The sequence below is a fragment of the Fomitopsis serialis genome (genome assembly GCF_022376445.1).
Source record: "Fomitopsis serialis strain Sig1Antser10 chromosome Unknown B0H18scaffold_137, whole genome shotgun sequence".
NCBI lineage: Eukaryota > Fungi > Basidiomycota > Agaricomycetes > Polyporales > Fomitopsidaceae > Fomitopsis > Fomitopsis serialis.
The window spans coordinates 83,111-101,017 of NW_025955097.1; the positions used below are offsets into that span (position 1 = coordinate 83,111).

The window sequence follows — 17,907 nt, forward strand, 5'->3', positions numbered from 1 at the left end:
TTTCCCACTGTCTTCGTATGCTTCTTATCCACGGACCGGCTCTGCTCCTCCATCTGCTCGAAGTTGTTCCACTAGTCGGAATCCCTCCTGGTGGTCTAGGTCACAAATCGCACGTCATCGCTTCGTCTTCGTTCGACTCTCAATCCCCCGTCGTTGTCATTATCGTATTTTCTGCTTGTTCAAGTTCGCTGTTTTGCCTAGAAGGCTGTTGGTCTCGCAGAAAACGCATAGCAAAGTACGTAGTACCCATTGTATGTTCTCAATCACATTCGATTGGCTCTTGGCGGACGTTTATGTTTTTGTCTTGTTTACGCATGCTGTGTTGTACTAGTCTTGGAGATGTAAGCGGTATATATTCTGCAGTCCCTCAACGGTGCGATTCGGCGTCGACCTAGTACATCAGTCTGGATTCTATCGTTCAACACAAATTATACAACAAGAACATACGGTCAACTGAGGATATAGTCAATTTTTCGGGCTAGAACGACCGGGGGCCGTGGTACCGATCGAGGAGAAAATGAATATGAGCTTCACGCCGAGTCGTCCCGATTCAGTCGTCCAGGCGAGGGGTATGGGGAGGCTAGATACAGTACAGAAACTCCGTGCGAACCGAACTTGAAAACGCCGTCCATCGAGTCGCAGCTCGAGGGGACTTGAAGTACCAGTCAAGCATCTTCATCGGATAGTTTGAGTTAAACCGGCGTCGCCACCGAGTTTACGCCATACCACCAAGCGACTGGCGTCGGCCTGAACTTGAAGGGGGAGCAAAGAACACCCTCGGCCTTGTGTCTTCGCTCTGCTCCGTCCTTTCTATCCGTTCCTCTGTCACCCAGATCTCCATCCGCCCACAACCGATCTGCTGCAACAGCCACTCGTGTTCGCGGAAGTCTAGGTCCTCTTCGAGATGCTGCCTCGCGGCGATGCGTTCGATCCCGCAGCGCACGGCATCAAGCGGGTCTGGCGATGGCAAGCGAGAGAGCAGGGGCGTCTCCGGTCCCGGGTCGGAGAAGTCATCCTGGTCGCCACTGGTCCACGATGCCTCTGAGTCAGTTTCGTAAGTGTCGAGTCCGCCCAGGGCGGGCTCGCTGCTTGCGCGGATGATAGTGCGCACGGTCTCGTGCTGCGCGCCGCGAAAGACGAACGAGTGGCCCACTTCGCGCGGCCCGTCAACGGGCTCTTCCTCCTCGCTAAGCGCTTCAAGATCTTCCGTGTGGCCGTCCTCGTCGACTGGCAGAGACCGGCGCGAATAACATGAAGAGCCCGTGAGGTCGTCGTCCACGGTCTCAGGTATAGAGTACAGTCCGGTGTCTGATACAGTGTAAAAACCGGTGTCGTCGTCCGCGAAGTGAGCTAGCACGGGAGCGCTGTAGTCACCGAACGCCGCCCAGGGGACGGGTCGGCTCCGGCTGTCCAGGACGGGGACGGTCCACTGGGGCGAGGTCAGGATCAGACAATGGAAGCACAATGTAGAGCATCCACTTACGCAGGCCTTGTCGTCCACAGACATCCGGAGTAGTTCGTACTGTGTGGCGCTCATCTCGGATTCCTGCCAGAGTGTCGGAAGGCCGAGCTGGTTGAGGTGGTCTGTGGCGATGTTTGAAGGTCAACAGAAGTCGCGCGATGGTTGGAAAGTTATAAGAGTGATGTGGGTCACCTGCTGTTTTTGTTACCTCGGGAGGTGTTGCTTTGTTCATGGATGCATGTATTTGGAAAGAGGCGACAGTTCGGGCCATAGCCACTTACCACGCGCTGAGACTCGGGCTGGCAGCCGTAGCCTGGGCCATGCTGTAGCGCGACACTCGGTTTCAAGAACGAGCCGGGCTCAGTTTTCTCAGTCGTACAGATGATTGACTGCAAGAATTTTGCGTCACCACGTACCTAGAGTTAAAGTTGTTGGGTTCAAACGCACGTCCTCCGCCGCGGACGGTGGCGTGGCAGCTATCAGCGCTCCCGGCCAAGGTAAATTTGCCTGTTGACAATGTCTCCATTTTTTTCTGGTAGGAATGCAAACAAACTCAGAATGCAGAGAAGAACGTGTACTTAGCTTAGAAACATGCCAAAAGTTGGCTGTCTGCGTCCCAGATCGGCCCGGCGCTACAGTTGCTATGTGCACCGCAGCGACAGACTTGGACTATGACTTTGCTATGTCGAGAAAGCGGTGCAAACCGGTCGTTGTACCATGCGTCTGCGAGTCAGGCTGATAATTGTCTGTTCTGCTGGCTACAGCTTCATGGGTGAGAGCACCGACCGTTTACTACTGATAGTGATTGAGGACGGAGCCGAATGAAGGCTGGGAGAAGCGGTGTGCCGCGCAGCCACGTCGGTAGCTGCGTCTGCCTGTGGGACTTGAATGAGTAGCATCTGTCACCGGGGCGTTGGCGATTGACTACTTTCCGACAGCCAGCTCGGCTTCCGAACGACACCCCGGACACACGCGGGTGTAAGGCGGTGGCTGGCAAACATTCAGCGCAGGTTGGTGTATGTATCGCCCAACGACAAACGTCGAGGTAACTTTCTCTGTTGGGTGGCTCGATACAGCTATAGGCTGCACACATCAACCAACTGTCAAAACCAAACAGCGTCTCATTCGTCCAATCGGATGCACAGGCTCCATGTACGATCCGCATCAAGCAACTACTTACAAGTCTCCTCGATACGGCCGTGTATTGACCTGAAGAAGCTTCGATCCATCAGTCATAGTACTCCATCGTGCTTGCTCTCTGATGGACTTTGACCTGGCTAGTACGGAACTGTAACGTGCATAGCTTATAATCAGTACATTGTGTTCGCATGTTCCTTACCATCGCTGTCATTACTTGACCGATAAGATGCGCAACGAAGCCACGGTTGTAGTCAACGGCTGTCCAGGTGTGGACCAATGTGACTGGGACCAAGAAATCGCGCACCTCCACCTCCGTAGCTCGGAGACTGGAGTGTTGAAACTCGTGTATTGCAGTGAGCCTGAGGGGCTCAGACGATATGTTATGTTAGCATGGCAGCCCGTTGGACAGACGCGAATCAATTGCACGTACGAATGGATGATCATATACTGAAGGATGCTCAGAGGCATCGGACATACCGTCACGGTGGCGTTGAAACGTTGTGTACAGTCACTACTAGTACTACCATGGCTGCTGCATACTGTACATAAGCGGTAACGATTCGCTCCGCAAAGCTTAATTCCATTGCACGTGCCGCCTGGCGACATTTCAATGTCTGCATCTCGCTTTCGACGTTCACTTCAAGCAGCTTGAACGCATCTTGGGGAGACGACTTGGCCAACAGCAGTTGGACGTCGCACTGGCGGCCCGACTATTCGACATCATTTCCAGCGGGCGGAGACAAGTCTCTTCGTGTCTACGGGCTACCGTGACGATGACATTCTCAACACGACTGCCTGCGGAGTTCACGAGCCTCTATCGGCTCGTTCTACGAGCCAGCGCTGCATCTGTGTTGAACAAAGGGCCTGCCACGGGAAGATTGCGAAGCGTTTGGAGACCGGGTTTTGAACGCGCGGCCGGAGTGCTACATCACCTGCGGGGTACTTCATTGACTGAAAATGAACGGACGACTCTGCAGCGGTGGTACAGTGCCTGGGAGGTCCGGAGTAAGTATCCCGTTATACATCGCCGATGACGCTCACAAATTCGTGATGCACAGTGGACAAGACGTTGACTTTACTGTCGAGCTCTGCCCGCTCCCGCGGTCTAGCACACCATGTCACCCGTAACCTGAGCCAACTCAAGTGGTCATACGACCAAGCACTGAAATACCACACCCTATGGAATCAGAATATCCCGAGACCACGGTGGAAGCCAGACCTCCCGCCCGATCATATTCAGTACAAGCCTGCGCCCATAGTGCCTGGAAGTCCTATGGACATCCGAATGGATGTGAAGTCTCGCCGACGCCAAATGAGTGCAGAACTCTGGTATACTCTCGGTGAGGTCATCATGATGGCTGAGGGCAGAGACGGTTTGTCCCTTGGGAGAATCAAGACACGGAAGCGGTAAAGGGGTGAGTAAACCGAGCATCTATTCTCGTGACAGTGTTCGCTAGATGACTCAGATAGAGTTCCGCAGCGGTGGGGCCTCAGGCAAGCATGCTGCTGAACAGGGCGGGGTGTGTTCTGCGTCATGGTGGACGAGACTTGTATCAACAAATGTTCATGCATGATACGCACGTCCGGTCACCGGTGTAACACCACAGTTGCTGCCTTACCATGTAGGTCTACCCTACTCGAATATCCGTAACACGGCTAGCTTTCGTCTTACATGTCTTACCTGGCCACGGCACGGGCATCCGCGCTCTCTGCCTCTAACTATCGATATGTTCTGACGATCCTCGGTCTGAGAGCCGGAGCATCCACATCAAGTAGGCCGCCACCGAAGACATCGCGTGTGAAACATTGGTACGCCCATTCCCGATTCCCTGCATCGTGTACTTGCGTGAGTTGATTTGTCGCTGCAGCCTGCTGCAGCATGTGTACATCATAGATGGGTACACTGGACATCAGGAGACGGTGTCCTATGTGGCTGTAGTGATATCATGTGACTGCGACATTAGCATCAACAGCTCGGTGGCAAGCTCATGCTATGGGTACGCCGGCGGCGGCGCCGTAGCCTACACCGATGTCATGAACGCCTACCATATCGTTGGGTGGCAGTATGACAACTGGACATCCCTGCCACTCCGGATGGAGACCGTGCGCGATTTCCACTGTCTACCTTGACGCCTTGACATCGACTGGTGTTAGGATCTACTACGCTTCACGACGCTACGACGTCCATCACATATCATTGCTACCCGTACCTGTATCTGGCGCTCACGACGGATGCTTCTAAAAGCCACTCTCCGTCGTGGAATGTTCCTCGCCTTCGCCCTTCGTTCTTCGGCCCTTCCTGATCGAGCTCCCTTTACGATTTTCGTGCGTCGTCTCTCCCTCATCTGCCTTGCCATGCACGCAACGGCTGCCCGACGACGTTTCGACAAGTCGCTGGACATGGTCGCGGCGCGACCCGAGCTCTTTGTTGACCTTGTGTCATCTCCGTCAAGCACGGACAATGCCTGGAGCATGCTGGAATCCCCGATCTTGGGACGGGACGTTGTGCAGGGCCCCCGCACCCCCTTTGAGCAAGCCGAACGTTCTCCGCTAGCGCTCGCACCGGTAAGTTCAGCACTCAGATCGTGATCTAGCCACTGATGCGACTTGCTCGCTCTACTTGCAGGCAGCCCCAGTCGCGCCGCTGAATATCAAGAAGATGCGTAGGAGAGGCTTATTGAGTGGGATTCATCTGGTACTTCCCAAGACCCCACTGCCACCACCAACACCAAATCCAGGGCACACTCCGCAAACCTCCCTCACCTTCACAGCGGAATTGGACGCGTCAGGGAGAGGCTTCCTCTTCACGCCTGTCTCTGACGAGCCTATGTCTGCTCCGAGTCCCCAGAGCACTCAGAGCCCTGTCCCAGACGACATTGACGGAGAGACCAGCGACATTGAGCCCGAGCCGCCTGCTGCCGAGCCATGCAGACCAGGCAGTCCATCCTCTCGGAGCTCTGCGAGCTCGGTATCCTCCCGTTCTTCTGTATTATTTAACCACGAACGCAAGCGATCCGACACGTCTACTTGCCCATCCTCTGTCATGGAGGATCAGAAGCCCTTTGAAGACCCTATTAGCCCTGCTGCGGAGGAGACTATCAATACGCTGGAGTCGGAGCTGTGCCGCACGGCGTTGATGCGACGATCGAAGTCGTTCGACCATTCGTGCTTTGCCTGCATGGACGACGAGCTGCTGCTAGACCCATGGCAAGCTTTCGATTCGCTCTGCTGGACGGCGTCGGTGGACCAGTTTCCCGAGAGGCACAGCGCCTTCCCACTCAGCCCTGCTGTGCCTGTCGCAAGACCACGCGCCGATGTCCCAGAAGATACGATCAGCGCTAGCATCGTGAACTTTAAGGTGCGCATCCAGCATTCGCCCTCTCTGAGTCGTCCGTGCAGGTGCTGACTCCATTGCAAGGCCCGCACATCCCATTTCTCCGCTGATGATCAGAAGTTGACGGTGGCGGCACCGGTGCGAGCCTCGAGAATCATCAGTCCCCTCCACATGCACATCTCCACACTCAAGGCCTTCAGATTTCCCAGGCGCAAGTGCAAGTAGTTACGTACGTTACTTACTGTCTACTACCACAGCATTCCTTACGACTCTTGACGCGGCTGCTCTTATTCTTAGAACCCACTCCCTCGTGCTGCATCAATTAACCTCCGGGGCTGTGTCTTGACGTGTCGTTGTACAGTATTGTACAGTAGAAGTACTTCCCGCCCTGAGCTGTAAGTAGCTATCGACTATGGACCTTATCCGGCGTGTACACATGTCAGTCCCTACAATTGAGTCGTTGACATATTGGGCATCCATCAACCGTACATGGCTTGCAATGGCTCTTTTTTCATATTTATCTCCATGCAGAGCGCTGACTTCTGCAACCGCTAGGGCCACTTGGGGGGAGGCAGTAGGATGCAGTCCTCCGCGTACCGCCGACTCGTTTTCTCACAGGACGCTTCCCACCAATGGGAATAACAGAATGAAGTGTCTGAGAGCATAGATCTATCGTAGATTAGACCCGGTATCCACCAGGCAATATCATGTGCTGCATAGTCAATCCGTCGGTCATCGCCAGACGCAGACATCAAGGTCGTCGAGGCTCGGTCGTCTCGAGTCCGCTGCTTCGCGTTGCCCGGACACCCGAGGCTCCCGCTCGTTACCACCCTTGCGGGCCCGCTCGCTCCCGAACGAGCTTCTCTACGCGGACCATAGCGCTCGCGACATCCTTGCAGATAGCGTCTTCCCCGAGGAGCTTGATGATCCCCGCCCGCTCGAAGGACCCACGGGGACCCTTCTTGAGATGCGTGATGAACAGCCCCACCCCACGGCTCTGTTCAATGACGGCAATTAATGTACGACCATATGGGGACCCGGATCGATGCATACCTGATATGTCTCGGCCAATTCGTAGAAGATCATGGCGGCTCTGTCAGCAGCGAGTCATGTAAGTCCAAAAAGTATTGGGCAGATGAACAAGATAACGCACGACGCGTCAACACTGTCAACGTCCGCTAGGTGGAAGACAAGCACGCTAGCGTGTTCGCGCTGCGGCTCGTCCGACGGGTGATGCTTGCTGATGCCATACAACTCTAGCCGACGGAGCCGCTCTGTATACCCGTCGTCAGTCCACCGTGCTATGCGCAGATGCTGCGGCAGCCAATGGAAGTCACCTTTCAATTGTGCGGTGTTTGCTGTGCACGACACCCATAGCACGTCAGTCAGATAGCCGCGAGTAGCAACCATCAGTATGCGCACCAAAGTCAAGGTTTTCTCTGATCCTCACGATGAGCACACCGGCTGCGTCTTCCTGCGCTTCTGGGTTCTCGTCAACAGGCTTCCACACGTCGGTGCCGGGAAGACGACCCTGACAGGCCGTCAGACGCCTGATACATTAGGCCCATACGAGAAATGCACGTACCAGTATCGTCATACGTGGTTTTGATGACTTGTGCACAACCAGCACCAACGATATGACGAGGCTGACCGCAACACCCATCTCCAAATCCCAGAAGATGGTCAACGCGAAGGTGAGCGCCATAAGGGACAGGTCGACCCAGCTCCGCATACTAATCCACGATGAACGGCGAATCAGCGTCTTACATCCGACGAGCCTATCAATGCGACAGACGACATACCGCCAATAGAACTTCAGGTCGTGGGGCACTTCTGCCAGGAGCGAGAACACGACCAGGCAGATGCTGATACCGACATCACGCATTAGTTCACGCACCCGGTCACACTAGCCGACGGGGTTGCCACTCACACAGCACCGAGCACAGTTTTCGGCAGGTAGTACAGCCAGGGCATGAGATAGAACACAGCGAGGAGGACGACCACGGAGCAGACCATTGACGACATCTGTGTACGCGCGCCTACCTCGCCGTTGATCTTTGACCTGTCCGTTTGTATACTCAGCCGCAATATACGATATGACAGCTGGATGATAACACGCACCGGGTGATGGACCCGAAGGCGGGCAGCGTCCCCGGGACAAAGGAGCCGATGAAGTTGCCAGCGCCGAGCGCGACGAGTTCACGGTTGGGGCTGATGCTGTAGCCATACATCCCCGCGTTCTGTTTTGCTGCGACGATGCTGTCGAGGAATCCGACAATGACACAGACACTACAAAAACCCCGCATTGAGAGTGATGTCGACGCATACTTAGGGAAAGCAGGACGCGCGTACAATGAGAGGGACGTCGTCCTCCGCAGGAACTTGAACGTCATCTTCGTCAGCGGGAACTGGACGAAGTGGGAACCCGTGTTAACCGGAACACTTCCAAGGATCTCAACTCCCTGATCGTCCCAGTCCAGCTTGTCGGACAGAACTGACGGGTGTGAGTTCGCAGTGCATCACATGATATCAAATGCCGCCTCACGCGTTGAACAGACGACCACCAATAAGACCTCTGGCATCCGATAAATGAGGGTATAGCGCTTGAAGAAGCCCTTGAAGCTGCGTATGCCGAGGAGGATCAGCAATGCGCCGAACCCGATGATCATTGTCAGTCGATGCGAGTGTGTCCACATGTTCTCCGCGATGAAAACCAATTTGTCGAGGGTCGTATGCAATTGATATTCGTTCCGCAGTGCAGTCAAACCAAACATGGGTATTAGCTGTTCGCTGTGTGCGGGTGACAATCAGCGCCGTGGAGAAGAACATCGCGGGTTTGGGTTGGGAGAAGGGACCTACACTAGGATGACGATTGCCACAGCAGTGACGAACCCGCGGAGAAGCGCACGGCTGAGGACAACGTCCATGAAGCCGAGGCGGAACAAGCCAAGCAGAAGGGCAATGAGTCCAACCTAGGAGCAGTTCGTCAGTCAATCTAACAGTCTCCAGTCTTCGCTGAGCGCACCTGAAAGGTGATCACGGTCGCCACCGCGATGCCCACTTGATCTCGCCCGTATTGTGCGAAGTGTGGGTCGTGGAGAAAGTCATCGATTGCTTGTCCAATGAGGAGTGACAATGACGCTTCGGGGGACACGTTCAGTTGCCTTGATGTACCGAAAAGCGCATATATCAAGCCGGGGACAGATGCAGAGAACTGCCCGCGCATAGCTAGTCAATTATCAACACTCTGCCGACTGGATGGGACGTACCAGGCCAGTGGTGGGGTTTAATCGTGCTAGAGATGTTGCATACGAGACAGATTGGGGTATAAGCATGCAGGCAACTGTGAGGCCTCCCAGTAGATCACCACCGAATCTATGGGACTCAAGGTGAACACCGTGTACCTTCCTAACCTAAAGAAACAGCTTGAGACGCACAATGACCATGAATATGCGGGTATCCAAGCGGTGGAGGGCACGTAATAGTTGACTTTTGCCCAGTTCGATGTCCTCCGGCGATGAAGAGTTGGACGGGTAGCTGGAGCCTTGTCAACATGTGTTCGGTAAATGGGATATGAGAACAAGATGAGAGCAAATGAGATGATACAGAAGATGTCATCCTCAGACTGCGCTTATGATCATGCCGGCAACAAAGCTTAGAGAGGATGTGGTGGAGTGCTAGTGACTACTAGCCTAGTGCTCACTCCCGCTCAATCTGGCACGAACCTCAGTTGTGCGAAGAAGCTCCTACCCAGTGCCTGCGAACCCGTATGACCCAGACTGGCCTCAGACGAGACTTCTCGCAACTGCAGGCGCGCATGCGGCCGGCTTCTCTTACTCAACCACCACAGGTGCGGAGGCGTGCAGCATCCCGGGCTGGAAATGAGCTCGTCTATGCCACTCTCAGGCTCACAGGTCTCCACCACGACAGTGTCTCTGCCTTCCCTGTACTATCCCGCCAACCATAGCCTGATTGCTGCTCACCTCGTGCTCTCGCTGCCCCATAATCCGTGCGACCGTGCTCGACGTCCACTCCCAGGATCGGTGTCTCCTCTGCGTGCGGGCCCGGTGAAAGTGGGGTCTTCAGCCCAGTGGGCGTGGCCGCCCCGGAAGCAAACATTGCTCGCAACGACGACGCCGACGTGCGGCCTGAGAGAGTGAGTGGAGTCGGATGGTGGTGGGCGCGGTTTACGCTTCCTCCAGTGCCTTGCGAGTCCATGATACGGTCTTATTCGGGCAGCTTATCGGTCAGCGAGAGGGTTGGACGAGGTCGTCCAGCGGAGTGCCGTACACGGCAGAGGGATCGCGATAGGTGTGAATTTGGAGCTGGAGTAGACTGAGGCGGCTTAGGCGGAGGCTGTCAGGCGCTGGTGCTATGTCGCTGCGGTCAATTTTGTGACGGTCGTGCTCGCTGTGCAGGACTCATCGTCGGGGTCGACGCCAGCGTCAGCCATCGTGCCCTCGCTTGCCCTCACGCTGCTCGACGAGCTCTGCGGGATGTGCACTGCACACATTGTCCAATCATTGAGCGCCGATTTCTCCACGGCCCTCCACGGCCCGGCCCAAGCCCGCCCCCTCGATCGTGTCTCAAAGTCCAATTTTCCTCGTCTCTGTTTGTCCGTCCTGACTGCTTTGAGACTCCAGCTTTTTGAGCTACGTGCATATCCCTCGAGAGCATCCTACGACCTGGGTGTGGTGCAGTCTCTCTTGCTCAAACTTTTGGCCATCGCAGGCAGCCGTGCCGTTCCTGCGGCAGAGTGAACCTCCTTTGGACTTGACTCTCGTTCTCATTTAATTCGCTCATATGCCTCGGAGGTATCAGTCTTGCTGAGACTTCACAGTCAGGCCTCTAGCTAGCTCTAGTTTCGTGACGGTGAGTGCTTGAGCTACCTTATTTCCCGTCGCTCGTCAAATTCAACATGCTCGAAGTACAGTACTCCTCGTAACGCGAAGCTACTGAAGAGGCGAACGTACAGCTTCGCTAGACCGGTCCCTAGAGTCGCTATCAAGCAGACACAGACACAGACACGCCTTCCACCTCCTGCACCGCTGTGCAGAGAAACTTACAGTGTTCTGCCGCAGCGTCGTAGCGACACCTGCCCCCGCGCGAAGCAGCGAAACTTAGGTTATCTCGCGGGTCGCGGGTCGCATGTCATTGCCTCGCGAGCTTGGAAGGATGTACAGCGAAGCAAGCAGGGGCCTCAGCCTCTATGCTGCTCTCCTGTTCAATCGTCAGGTAAATCGTGGCTATACATACGTGCCTACAAAACGAGTTGACGATCTCTCCTCCGCTCAGTAGAAAATTTCGAGCGTGTATATATCAAACACCGTGCCTCGAGTCGGTCCTATGTAAGCCCGAGATGAAACTTCACAAAGAACCTCGCACATCGAATTTCGTTTGGCTGCATCCTCCAAAGTTATATATCGCAGGTGAGCACTGTGCATTTGGTCCCATGCCATCCCTCTTCCCGTCGGGCTCTACATACTACGCGAGCCGTCCTTATCATCGCTTCGCAGTCCGTGCTGCTGTGACCTACTTCAACGAAGCATGCCACTGAATCGCGAAGTTTGAAGTTCGACCGAGTGTCTATGGTCACACGAGCACAACACGTCTTCGCGTGGTTTAACAGACTGGCCATACCCTACACCGAGAGCGTCTGGTTGTGTATCTTGTCAAGCTTTCCAGAGCCGTCCCTTCGGTCGGAATACGAGCGCCTTATGGGTCCACGCGCAACCGGCGTGCAACACTCACAAAAATGCGGTTGCAGGGACGCACGCTACCATCGGGGGATACAACAGCCTCCGACGTGATGACACGGTACACCTGTGTCTTCCGAGCCTGTTTGACTTCGACGAACGACAGAGTCGCTGCCTCCTGTTCTCCACGAGGCGCTCTCTGATTCCGAGACTCGTGCGCTGCCGTTGTGTTGTGGTCCTTATGGAAGTCACTGTCGGTAAGATCCCGCGCCACTACGGTGGCGGTTCTCTCGCTGTCCGATGCGCAGTCCCGGCTCTCGTATGATGCTCCGAGACTGCCCTTCAGCTGGAACTTCGAACAGAGGCCGTACGTAACGGGTGTCTTCGTTCTTTGCTCGATGCCGATGAATTGTGTGGCTCGGCTTGCGTATGACGGGATAGGGCGCAATAGGATTGCGGCCGCGAACGCTGAAGCTTTCCACGAGCGCCGAGGCCGGAATCAAATCTGCCTGTTGGATGGTGCGTGCACGCCTGTCAAGGTAACTTAGACCAGTTTCATGCCTCCTCTAGGAAACTTCAGCGCCCTTACTCGGGCACAGTATGCACTCTACGGCTGGCTCTGCAGTCTCCCTGCGATAACCGGGGTGACTCGAGCGATGATGCCTTTTCGCGCAGTCCTCGGGCGGTGTGGGGAGACGCCACCCGTCCAAACAGGGCCAAATAGCGCTGGCACATCCTTATCAAGCCGAAGCCCGCGTCGTCAGACACCTTACCGCCGACGACCATGTCTTTCCTGCTCAACACTCTGCTGGCGGTGTCCCTGGCCGCCTCTGGCCTCGCCAGTCCGCTCTCTACGATCCCGCACGAGGTCCCGCGCGGCAATGCGTTCTCGTACGCGCCCCTCGTCGCGGAGCACCACCCGCACGGGTCCGTCAACAACTCCTATATCGTCATGTTCAAGGACGACGTCGCCCCTGTGCTCATGGCGAACCACATGAACTTCCTCCAGGGCGTCGAGGAGGAGCACCCGCTCATGGGCGACCTCGATGCGGGCCTCCGACATGTGTATGACGGACACGTCAAGGGCTACGCCGGCAAGTTCAGCGACAACACTGTTCACCGCATCCGTCAGATGCCCGAGGTGGATTACATTGAGCGGGACCAGATCGTTCGGACTCTCGAGATCGACGTGGATAGCACGAGCATTGAGACACAGAAGGGTGCGCCTTGGGTAAGTGCTGAATCTGTTGGATATGTTGTGATGTGTGGTCGCGTGCGAAGTCGTGCGCAGTAATAGGTGGCATCATGTCTGGCGGGTTGGTCCGGTGTCGCTGGTGCTGTCCGCCAGTTGCTCGACCTACCTGCTGTACCATGTCGTTGCAGCATGCCCCTATAAGCGATGGTCTTCGCTCGCGATTGCCATTGGACTTGTTTGCAATCGTATTTGTTGAATACTGATGTACCAATCAGGGCCTTGCACGGATAAGTCACCGTCCCAAGCTCACTTTCGGCACCTTCACGAAGTACGAGTATGACTCTCACGGTGGCGAAGGTGTTGATGTCTACGTCATCGATACCGGTATCAACGTCGAGCATGCCGAATTCGAGGGTCGTGCGGAATGGGGCAAGACTGTTCCCCAGAACGACCAGGACATCGATGCGAATGGGCACGGTACGCATTGCGCAGGCACTATCGCATCGCGTAAGTACGGTGTCGCCAAGGCTGCGCATGTTATCGCGGTGAAGGTCCTCGGCAGCAACGGCAGTGGCACGATGAGCGACGTCATGGCTGGCGTCGTCTGGACTGTCGAGCAGTCCATAGCCAAGGCTAAGGCTGCCGCTGAGGAGTTCAGGAAGACTGGCAGGACTGCGCACAAGGGCTCCGTTGCGAACATGTCCCTTGGTGGTGGCAAGTCCAAGGCTCTCGATGATGCAGTTAACCGGGCCGTCGACCGTGGAGTTCACTTCGCTGTTGCAGCTGGTAAGTGCCCGGCTCATGTTCTTGTAGGGTGACGTTTTCAAATCTTAAATATCTCGCAGGTAACGACAACAAGGACGCGTGCAACAACTCGCCCGCTGCTGCAGCGAAGGCTGTGACGGTTGGCGCCTCCACACTCGGAGATGAGCGTGCTTACTTTTCCAACCACGGCCCCTGCGTCGATGTCTTCGCGCCCGGTATGCTTCATGGACTACGTATCATCTGATAGAGTCTCACAAAGTCACTCGCAGGTCTGAACGTACTCTCGACTTACATTGGCAGCAACACAGCTGTTGCGTCGCTCTCTGGTACTTCGATGGCGTCGCCCCACACTGCTGGCATCCTCGCGTACCTGCTCTCGCTCTACGGCTCAAAGACCTTCAACCCTAACGTCGCGCCCGACTTCTCGACCCTCTTCCAGCAGCGCCCCGCTCATTCCATCGGCTCCGCATATGCTTTCGCGCACTCTGTGCTCCCGAGCTGGGTGGCGACCTTCCTCCCGCCACCGGAGCTCGTCCTCGACGTCGCGCCCGTGCCGCCGACGATCACGCCCACGCAGATGAAGATCGCGCTGCTTGCGCTCTCGACGGAGGACGCGCTCGAGACTCTGCCATCGGGCACGCCCAACCTGTTGATCTTCAACAACGCGACGACGGTGTGAGTCCGTCCCGGGGTTGAGTCGTCTTGCGTTTGTGCACCGTACACTGTTGCTCTCGTTACGCTACTTTGATGTACCATCCATAACCTCCTGCAATAGAGGCCACTGCATGCTTGTGGTTACTCGTGTATCAATATATTGTCATCGGCCTGGAAGTTGTCGTGTTGTGGCTTTTCGCGATATCGTGCTGAGATGCTCAGCCTAGAATGCATGGACGAGAATCGACGCGTTAGCAGTGGTCCTTCAGGAATTTTGGTCTACGGTCTCATGATCGCGAAAGAAAATGTGTATGCGCCGGTACACTTCCTGCGGTATGGCGAAGGCCGCATGTTGTTATCAATGGGTGGTCCCGAAAGTACAAGCCCCCCATTCCAAATCCATCATACCTAAACTTACCAAAGTCAAGACTCGGATGCAAGCCACCCGCTGCTTGGATTCACACCTGCTGCTTGTATCAACAAATTCTCCGCGATTGGGTCAGACAGAGCCGTAAGTATGGTCCAGGTGAGTCCGACGCTCAGTGAGCGCTTCACGCTGCCACAAGCGCGTAAGTACCTCTCACGCGCATGACGCGTGACCGTGACACCGTGTGGCTTTGTGGCCAACCGCGTCGGGTCTGTTCAGCTTTAGATTCGACCGCTACTGTAATCATTCAATACTGGTTTCTCTTTCCCCCATCAGCACTACGAACTTACTACATCTACACGCGCTTGAAATGGCGCCGAAAAAGTCCAAGCGAACAAAGGCATCTGCGCCCGCGGGCAGGGTTACTGCCAAAACGGAGGCTCGATGGAAGAATGTGCGCGGCCGACGCGGCGGCCTGCAAGATATGCTCAACATGCCGATCGATGTTATCCAGGAGGTAGAGTGGAGTCGTGCGCGAGGTATGTAAATCATTGACTGACGATATCGTGCAGATTTGCTTGTATCTCCATCCTCGCGATCTACTGAGCCTCTCCCGGACGTCGAAGTCGTTCCACACGTTCCTCATGCAGCGGAGCTCCGCCTATTTATGGAAGGGCTCGATCAAGAACATTGTAGACCTACCTCCGCATCCAGAGGGGTGGATTGAACCCGCATGGATATCCCTCATCTTCTCCCCATATTGCACGGTAAGTGGTACGGCTCCTGGTGAACTGCGTCATGTTTCTGATGTATATCTGCTCCCGCACGCGTTGTTTCTCAAGGCTTGCGGCACAGGTAAAGCCACAACCGTGTACTGGGAGTTTCTGGCTCGGTTCTGCGCACGTTGCAGGCCACAAATGTCAGCCTTTCGTTATCGACATTACTTACTCACGTTCGCTGAATGTCATTCCTACGTTCGCGTGTTAGGGTTGTTGCTACGAATAGGGTAGACAAGATCCTTAACTCCGATCAATGGCGGAATTTCCATTGGATACCAAAGGATATATTCCTTACAGTAAGTACGTCTACACAGATGTTTCGAGCTCTACTAAGTGTGTTCGTAGGCCGTGGAGGTTACGGGGTTTAAGGGCCCGTGTTATAGCCAATCTCAAGTGTTCGAAGCTATCGACACTTACGGAAAGCTTTATGCGGCTGGGAAGTGGGATTCCGCAAGAAAGCTCGGTGATGAAGACATCAAACGAGCACGACGGTCCCGTGAGGTAGATCACGTAGTTCATTCATTCTGTACCATCTGGTCTGATCCAGCCATGTCCGTGTAGCACGCGATCTTATGCCAAAAATGGGCCGAAAAGGAAGAGCACCTGCATACGGAGGAGGTTGAGGCCGTTATCCGCGAGCGCCTCGAGGAGTAAGCAGCATTAGACAGTCGGTCTGAAAACCACTCACCGCTAGACGTAGCATTGCCTCACGCCTACGTCCGCTTGGATGGGGTCTTGAACTCGACTTCGTACGAGGAAGAAACTACACACCACTCTCAGAACATAAGCATGTTCGGGTTGCCAAGAAACTCACTGAGCGAGGTGAGGCTCAGTCATCCGTCTGTAAACGCTCTCATCGATGACGTCCCAACTGTTCAGTTTGGCAAAATGCGCAAGACGAGTTAGTCCAATGCATGAAACATATACGCAAAGAACGCCTGGAACACGAGTACGAGGCCATGCTGACGGCTCGTTGGTCTGTCCTGAAGAGCGCCGGCGGCGAGATGCTAGGCCGATTTTTCGGCAGGTGCCCGGAACTAATGGACTACGGGATCGGCGCGGAGGACCTCGCTCTCTTCAAAGAGTTTCGCGATATCATGTTCGCGCCTGCTGACGAAGTCGTTGATCGAGCACATTTTCTTGCGCTGGAGGGCCAGTTGGACACACTCGTCGAGAAATGGCGAACACGCATATGCAAGCATCTCCGTGGACTCCTCAGCAAGCACAAGATCAAGTCGCCTAGAGGAGTGGATCCCCTCGACCTCGCCACGACGCTCTTTGAGTTCACCGAAAGCAGCTTTCCACGTATAGAGCCCTTCCCAAACGTCATTGCACCCAACGCTCTCCGCTTCCCGACTCCGAGGACCAGGAGAGACGCGTATGAAAAAGTCGTGTATTGGCAAGCACGTGCAGACCTGTCCTTCATAGGTACTGCGCTGAAGCCACTGAAACCGAATGACTTCGTGCGACGGGTCATACAACTCTGTGGCAAGGATCCTGACACCGCAACAGCGAGAGAGATGGATGCTCTGGATGTCAGATTGGTCTCTGATGAGATTGTGACCTGGCGCGGTGCGGTGAGTGTTGCTTATGTCTTATATGGCCATCTGTCCTAACAGGAAATATTCATGCAACAGGTTGTGAAGGCCGCTAAGTGTGAACCGCACAACGTGCTCAATTGGCGGCTGGCCGACGCTCATGAAATCATCGAAGTGAAAGAAATCGAGATGAGAATATTGACAACGGCGAAGGTGTGGACGTGCACCAGATGTGAGGAGTCACGTATGCCCGTGGCACGAGACATTGTCATGGAGCATCTTTGTACAGAGTGAGTGTTCATATTCTCGACTTTGCTACCGAATCAAGCATGACCCGTGATGTTTAGACATGGGATCGCGCGTTCGGAGATTGTAGATGGGGATGTTGCGATGAACGAAACACTGGCGTCCTCTGTTCTGATGGGGTGTCGTATCGGGATTTACTATCTGAAATGTACTCAACGCTGATCGATCCTGGAGCGCGAGAAGTGATCGGAGGCGAGGCAGTGAATCACCGATCCAGCTTGTGGTAATGGGTAGTCCGTTACATTGTACGCTATGTTGACACTTATTTTGCCTGCTGGATTATTCACTAGTATGCCGTGTTCCATATATTCACGTCTCAGCGACGTAGCCTAGTCTTGCTGTACAGTTTTGAACTGTAATTCAATTGTGAGGTAGAGTCAGGATTGACACATACTGTACTATGCATGAATGAGATGGGTTAGACTCTATGTTATGTCGTGTTTTGGCTGTAGCCGCCTACTAGCCTCTGGCAGCGTTGCTGCCACAGGCGCGTATGTATCACGTGTATTATGCGTGACCGTGGCGTGGCTCTCACTGGCAGCACTGTGGCCAACCAGTTCGCGTCAGTCTTCAGATCTTCGGACTCGGGACTCACTACTTGGTTCTCAGACTAGAACGCTACATACTAGCTCATACATCTTTCCCTCTCTTTGTCACCTTTGCTTACGAAT

General features: G+C 54.9%; 6 protein-coding genes across 6 annotated transcripts; 5 read left to right on the forward strand and 1 right to left on the reverse strand.

Moving 5' to 3' along the window:
* The first annotated feature begins 3,245 nt into the window (after positions 1 to 3,245).
* Positions 3,246 to 4,435, forward strand: B0H18DRAFT_939941 (uncharacterized protein). Its single transcript, XM_048041867.1, has 3 exons — positions 3,246 to 3,607; positions 3,661 to 4,017; positions 4,069 to 4,435. The coding sequence occupies exons 1-2, from the start codon at positions 3,376 to 3,378 to the stop codon at positions 4,011 to 4,013; spliced, it is 585 nt and encodes a 194-aa protein (XP_047887130.1). The 5' UTR covers positions 3,246 to 3,375; the 3' UTR covers positions 4,014 to 4,017; positions 4,069 to 4,435.
* Positions 4,436 to 4,616: 181 nt separating this feature from the next.
* On the forward strand, positions 4,617 to 5,167 carry B0H18DRAFT_1215542 (uncharacterized protein; the record flags this gene model as incomplete). Its single annotated transcript, XM_048036644.1, has 2 exons — positions 4,617 to 4,705; positions 4,757 to 5,167. Coding segments are annotated over exons 1-2 (480 nt in total), but the record flags the coding sequence as incomplete, so codon positions are not given.
* Positions 5,168 to 5,169: 2 nt separating this feature from the next.
* On the forward strand, positions 5,170 to 6,208 carry B0H18DRAFT_97609 (uncharacterized protein). The gene is made up of 2 exons (XM_048044130.1): positions 5,170 to 5,960; positions 6,021 to 6,208. Exons 1-2 carry the CDS (start codon positions 5,262 to 5,264, stop codon positions 6,159 to 6,161), a joined length of 840 nt encoding a protein of 279 aa, XP_047887132.1. The 5' UTR covers positions 5,170 to 5,261; the 3' UTR covers positions 6,162 to 6,208.
* A 473-nt stretch (positions 6,209 to 6,681) lies between these two features.
* Positions 6,682 to 10,293, reverse strand: B0H18DRAFT_97579 (sulfate anion transporter). The gene is made up of 16 exons (XM_048044108.1): positions 9,920 to 10,293; positions 9,374 to 9,473; positions 9,206 to 9,311; positions 8,962 to 9,150; positions 8,796 to 8,908; positions 8,482 to 8,726; positions 8,289 to 8,430; positions 8,058 to 8,225; positions 7,867 to 7,998; positions 7,739 to 7,801; positions 7,522 to 7,669; positions 7,359 to 7,467; positions 7,274 to 7,294; positions 7,090 to 7,210; positions 6,990 to 7,029; positions 6,682 to 6,933 (listed from the first exon to the last, which is right to left on the reverse strand). The coding sequence occupies exons 1-16, from the start codon at positions 10,152 to 10,154 to the stop codon at positions 6,760 to 6,762; spliced, it is 2,106 nt and encodes a 701-aa protein (XP_047887133.1). The 5' UTR covers positions 10,155 to 10,293; the 3' UTR covers positions 6,682 to 6,759.
* Positions 10,294 to 12,153: 1,860 nt separating this feature from the next.
* Positions 12,154 to 14,463, forward strand: B0H18DRAFT_1041838 (peptidase S8/S53 domain-containing protein). The gene is made up of 4 exons (XM_048030599.1): positions 12,154 to 12,863; positions 13,103 to 13,613; positions 13,673 to 13,807; positions 13,862 to 14,463. The coding sequence occupies exons 1-4, from the start codon at positions 12,417 to 12,419 to the stop codon at positions 14,269 to 14,271; spliced, it is 1,503 nt and encodes a 500-aa protein (XP_047887134.1). The 5' UTR covers positions 12,154 to 12,416; the 3' UTR covers positions 14,272 to 14,463.
* A 102-nt stretch (positions 14,464 to 14,565) lies between these two features.
* B0H18DRAFT_939949 (uncharacterized protein) lies at positions 14,566 to 17,688 on the forward strand. Its single transcript, XM_048041868.1, has 10 exons — positions 14,566 to 15,130; positions 15,186 to 15,380; positions 15,456 to 15,532; positions 15,601 to 15,688; positions 15,738 to 15,893; positions 15,954 to 16,042; positions 16,093 to 16,214; positions 16,272 to 16,969; positions 17,030 to 17,220; positions 17,278 to 17,688. Exons 1-10 carry the CDS (start codon positions 14,984 to 14,986, stop codon positions 17,396 to 17,398), a joined length of 1,884 nt encoding a protein of 627 aa, XP_047887135.1. The 5' UTR covers positions 14,566 to 14,983; the 3' UTR covers positions 17,399 to 17,688.
* Positions 17,689 to 17,907: the final 219 nt, after the last annotated feature.

Coding starts and splice junctions, on each gene's coding strand:
- B0H18DRAFT_939941 (XM_048041867.1), top strand. CDS start 3,376: ATGACATTCTCAACACGACTGCCTGCGGAGTTCACGAGCCTCTATCGG. Junction 3,608..3,660: donor CAGTGCCTGGGAGGTCCGGA/GTAAGTATCCCG, acceptor CGTGATGCACAG/TGGACAAGACGTTGACTTTA.
- B0H18DRAFT_97609 (XM_048044130.1), top strand. CDS start 5,262: ATGCGTAGGAGAGGCTTATTGAGTGGGATTCATCTGGTACTTCCCAAG. Junction 5,961..6,020: donor CTAGCATCGTGAACTTTAAG/GTGCGCATCCAG, acceptor CTCCATTGCAAG/GCCCGCACATCCCATTTCTC.
- B0H18DRAFT_97579 (XM_048044108.1), bottom strand. CDS start 10,154: ATGGACTCGCAAGGCACTGGAGGAAGCGTAAACCGCGCCCACCACCAT. Junction 8,909..8,961: donor CGACCGTGATCACCTTTCAG/GTGCGCTCAGCG, acceptor AACTGCTCCTAG/GTTGGACTCATTGCCCTTCT. Junction 7,211..7,273: donor AAACACCGCACAATTGAAAG/GTGACTTCCATT, acceptor ACGGGTATACAG/AGCGGCTCCGTCGGCTAGAG.
- B0H18DRAFT_1041838 (XM_048030599.1), top strand. CDS start 12,417: ATGTCTTTCCTGCTCAACACTCTGCTGGCGGTGTCCCTGGCCGCCTCT. Junction 12,864..13,102: donor CACAGAAGGGTGCGCCTTGG/GTAAGTGCTGAA, acceptor TGTACCAATCAG/GGCCTTGCACGGATAAGTCA. Junction 13,614..13,672: donor TCACTTCGCTGTTGCAGCTG/GTAAGTGCCCGG, acceptor AATATCTCGCAG/GTAACGACAACAAGGACGCG.
- B0H18DRAFT_939949 (XM_048041868.1), top strand. CDS start 14,984: ATGGCGCCGAAAAAGTCCAAGCGAACAAAGGCATCTGCGCCCGCGGGC. Junction 15,131..15,185: donor CGATCGATGTTATCCAGGAG/GTAGAGTGGAGT, acceptor GATATCGTGCAG/ATTTGCTTGTATCTCCATCC. Junction 17,221..17,277: donor ATGGAGCATCTTTGTACAGA/GTGAGTGTTCAT, acceptor CGTGATGTTTAG/ACATGGGATCGCGCGTTCGG.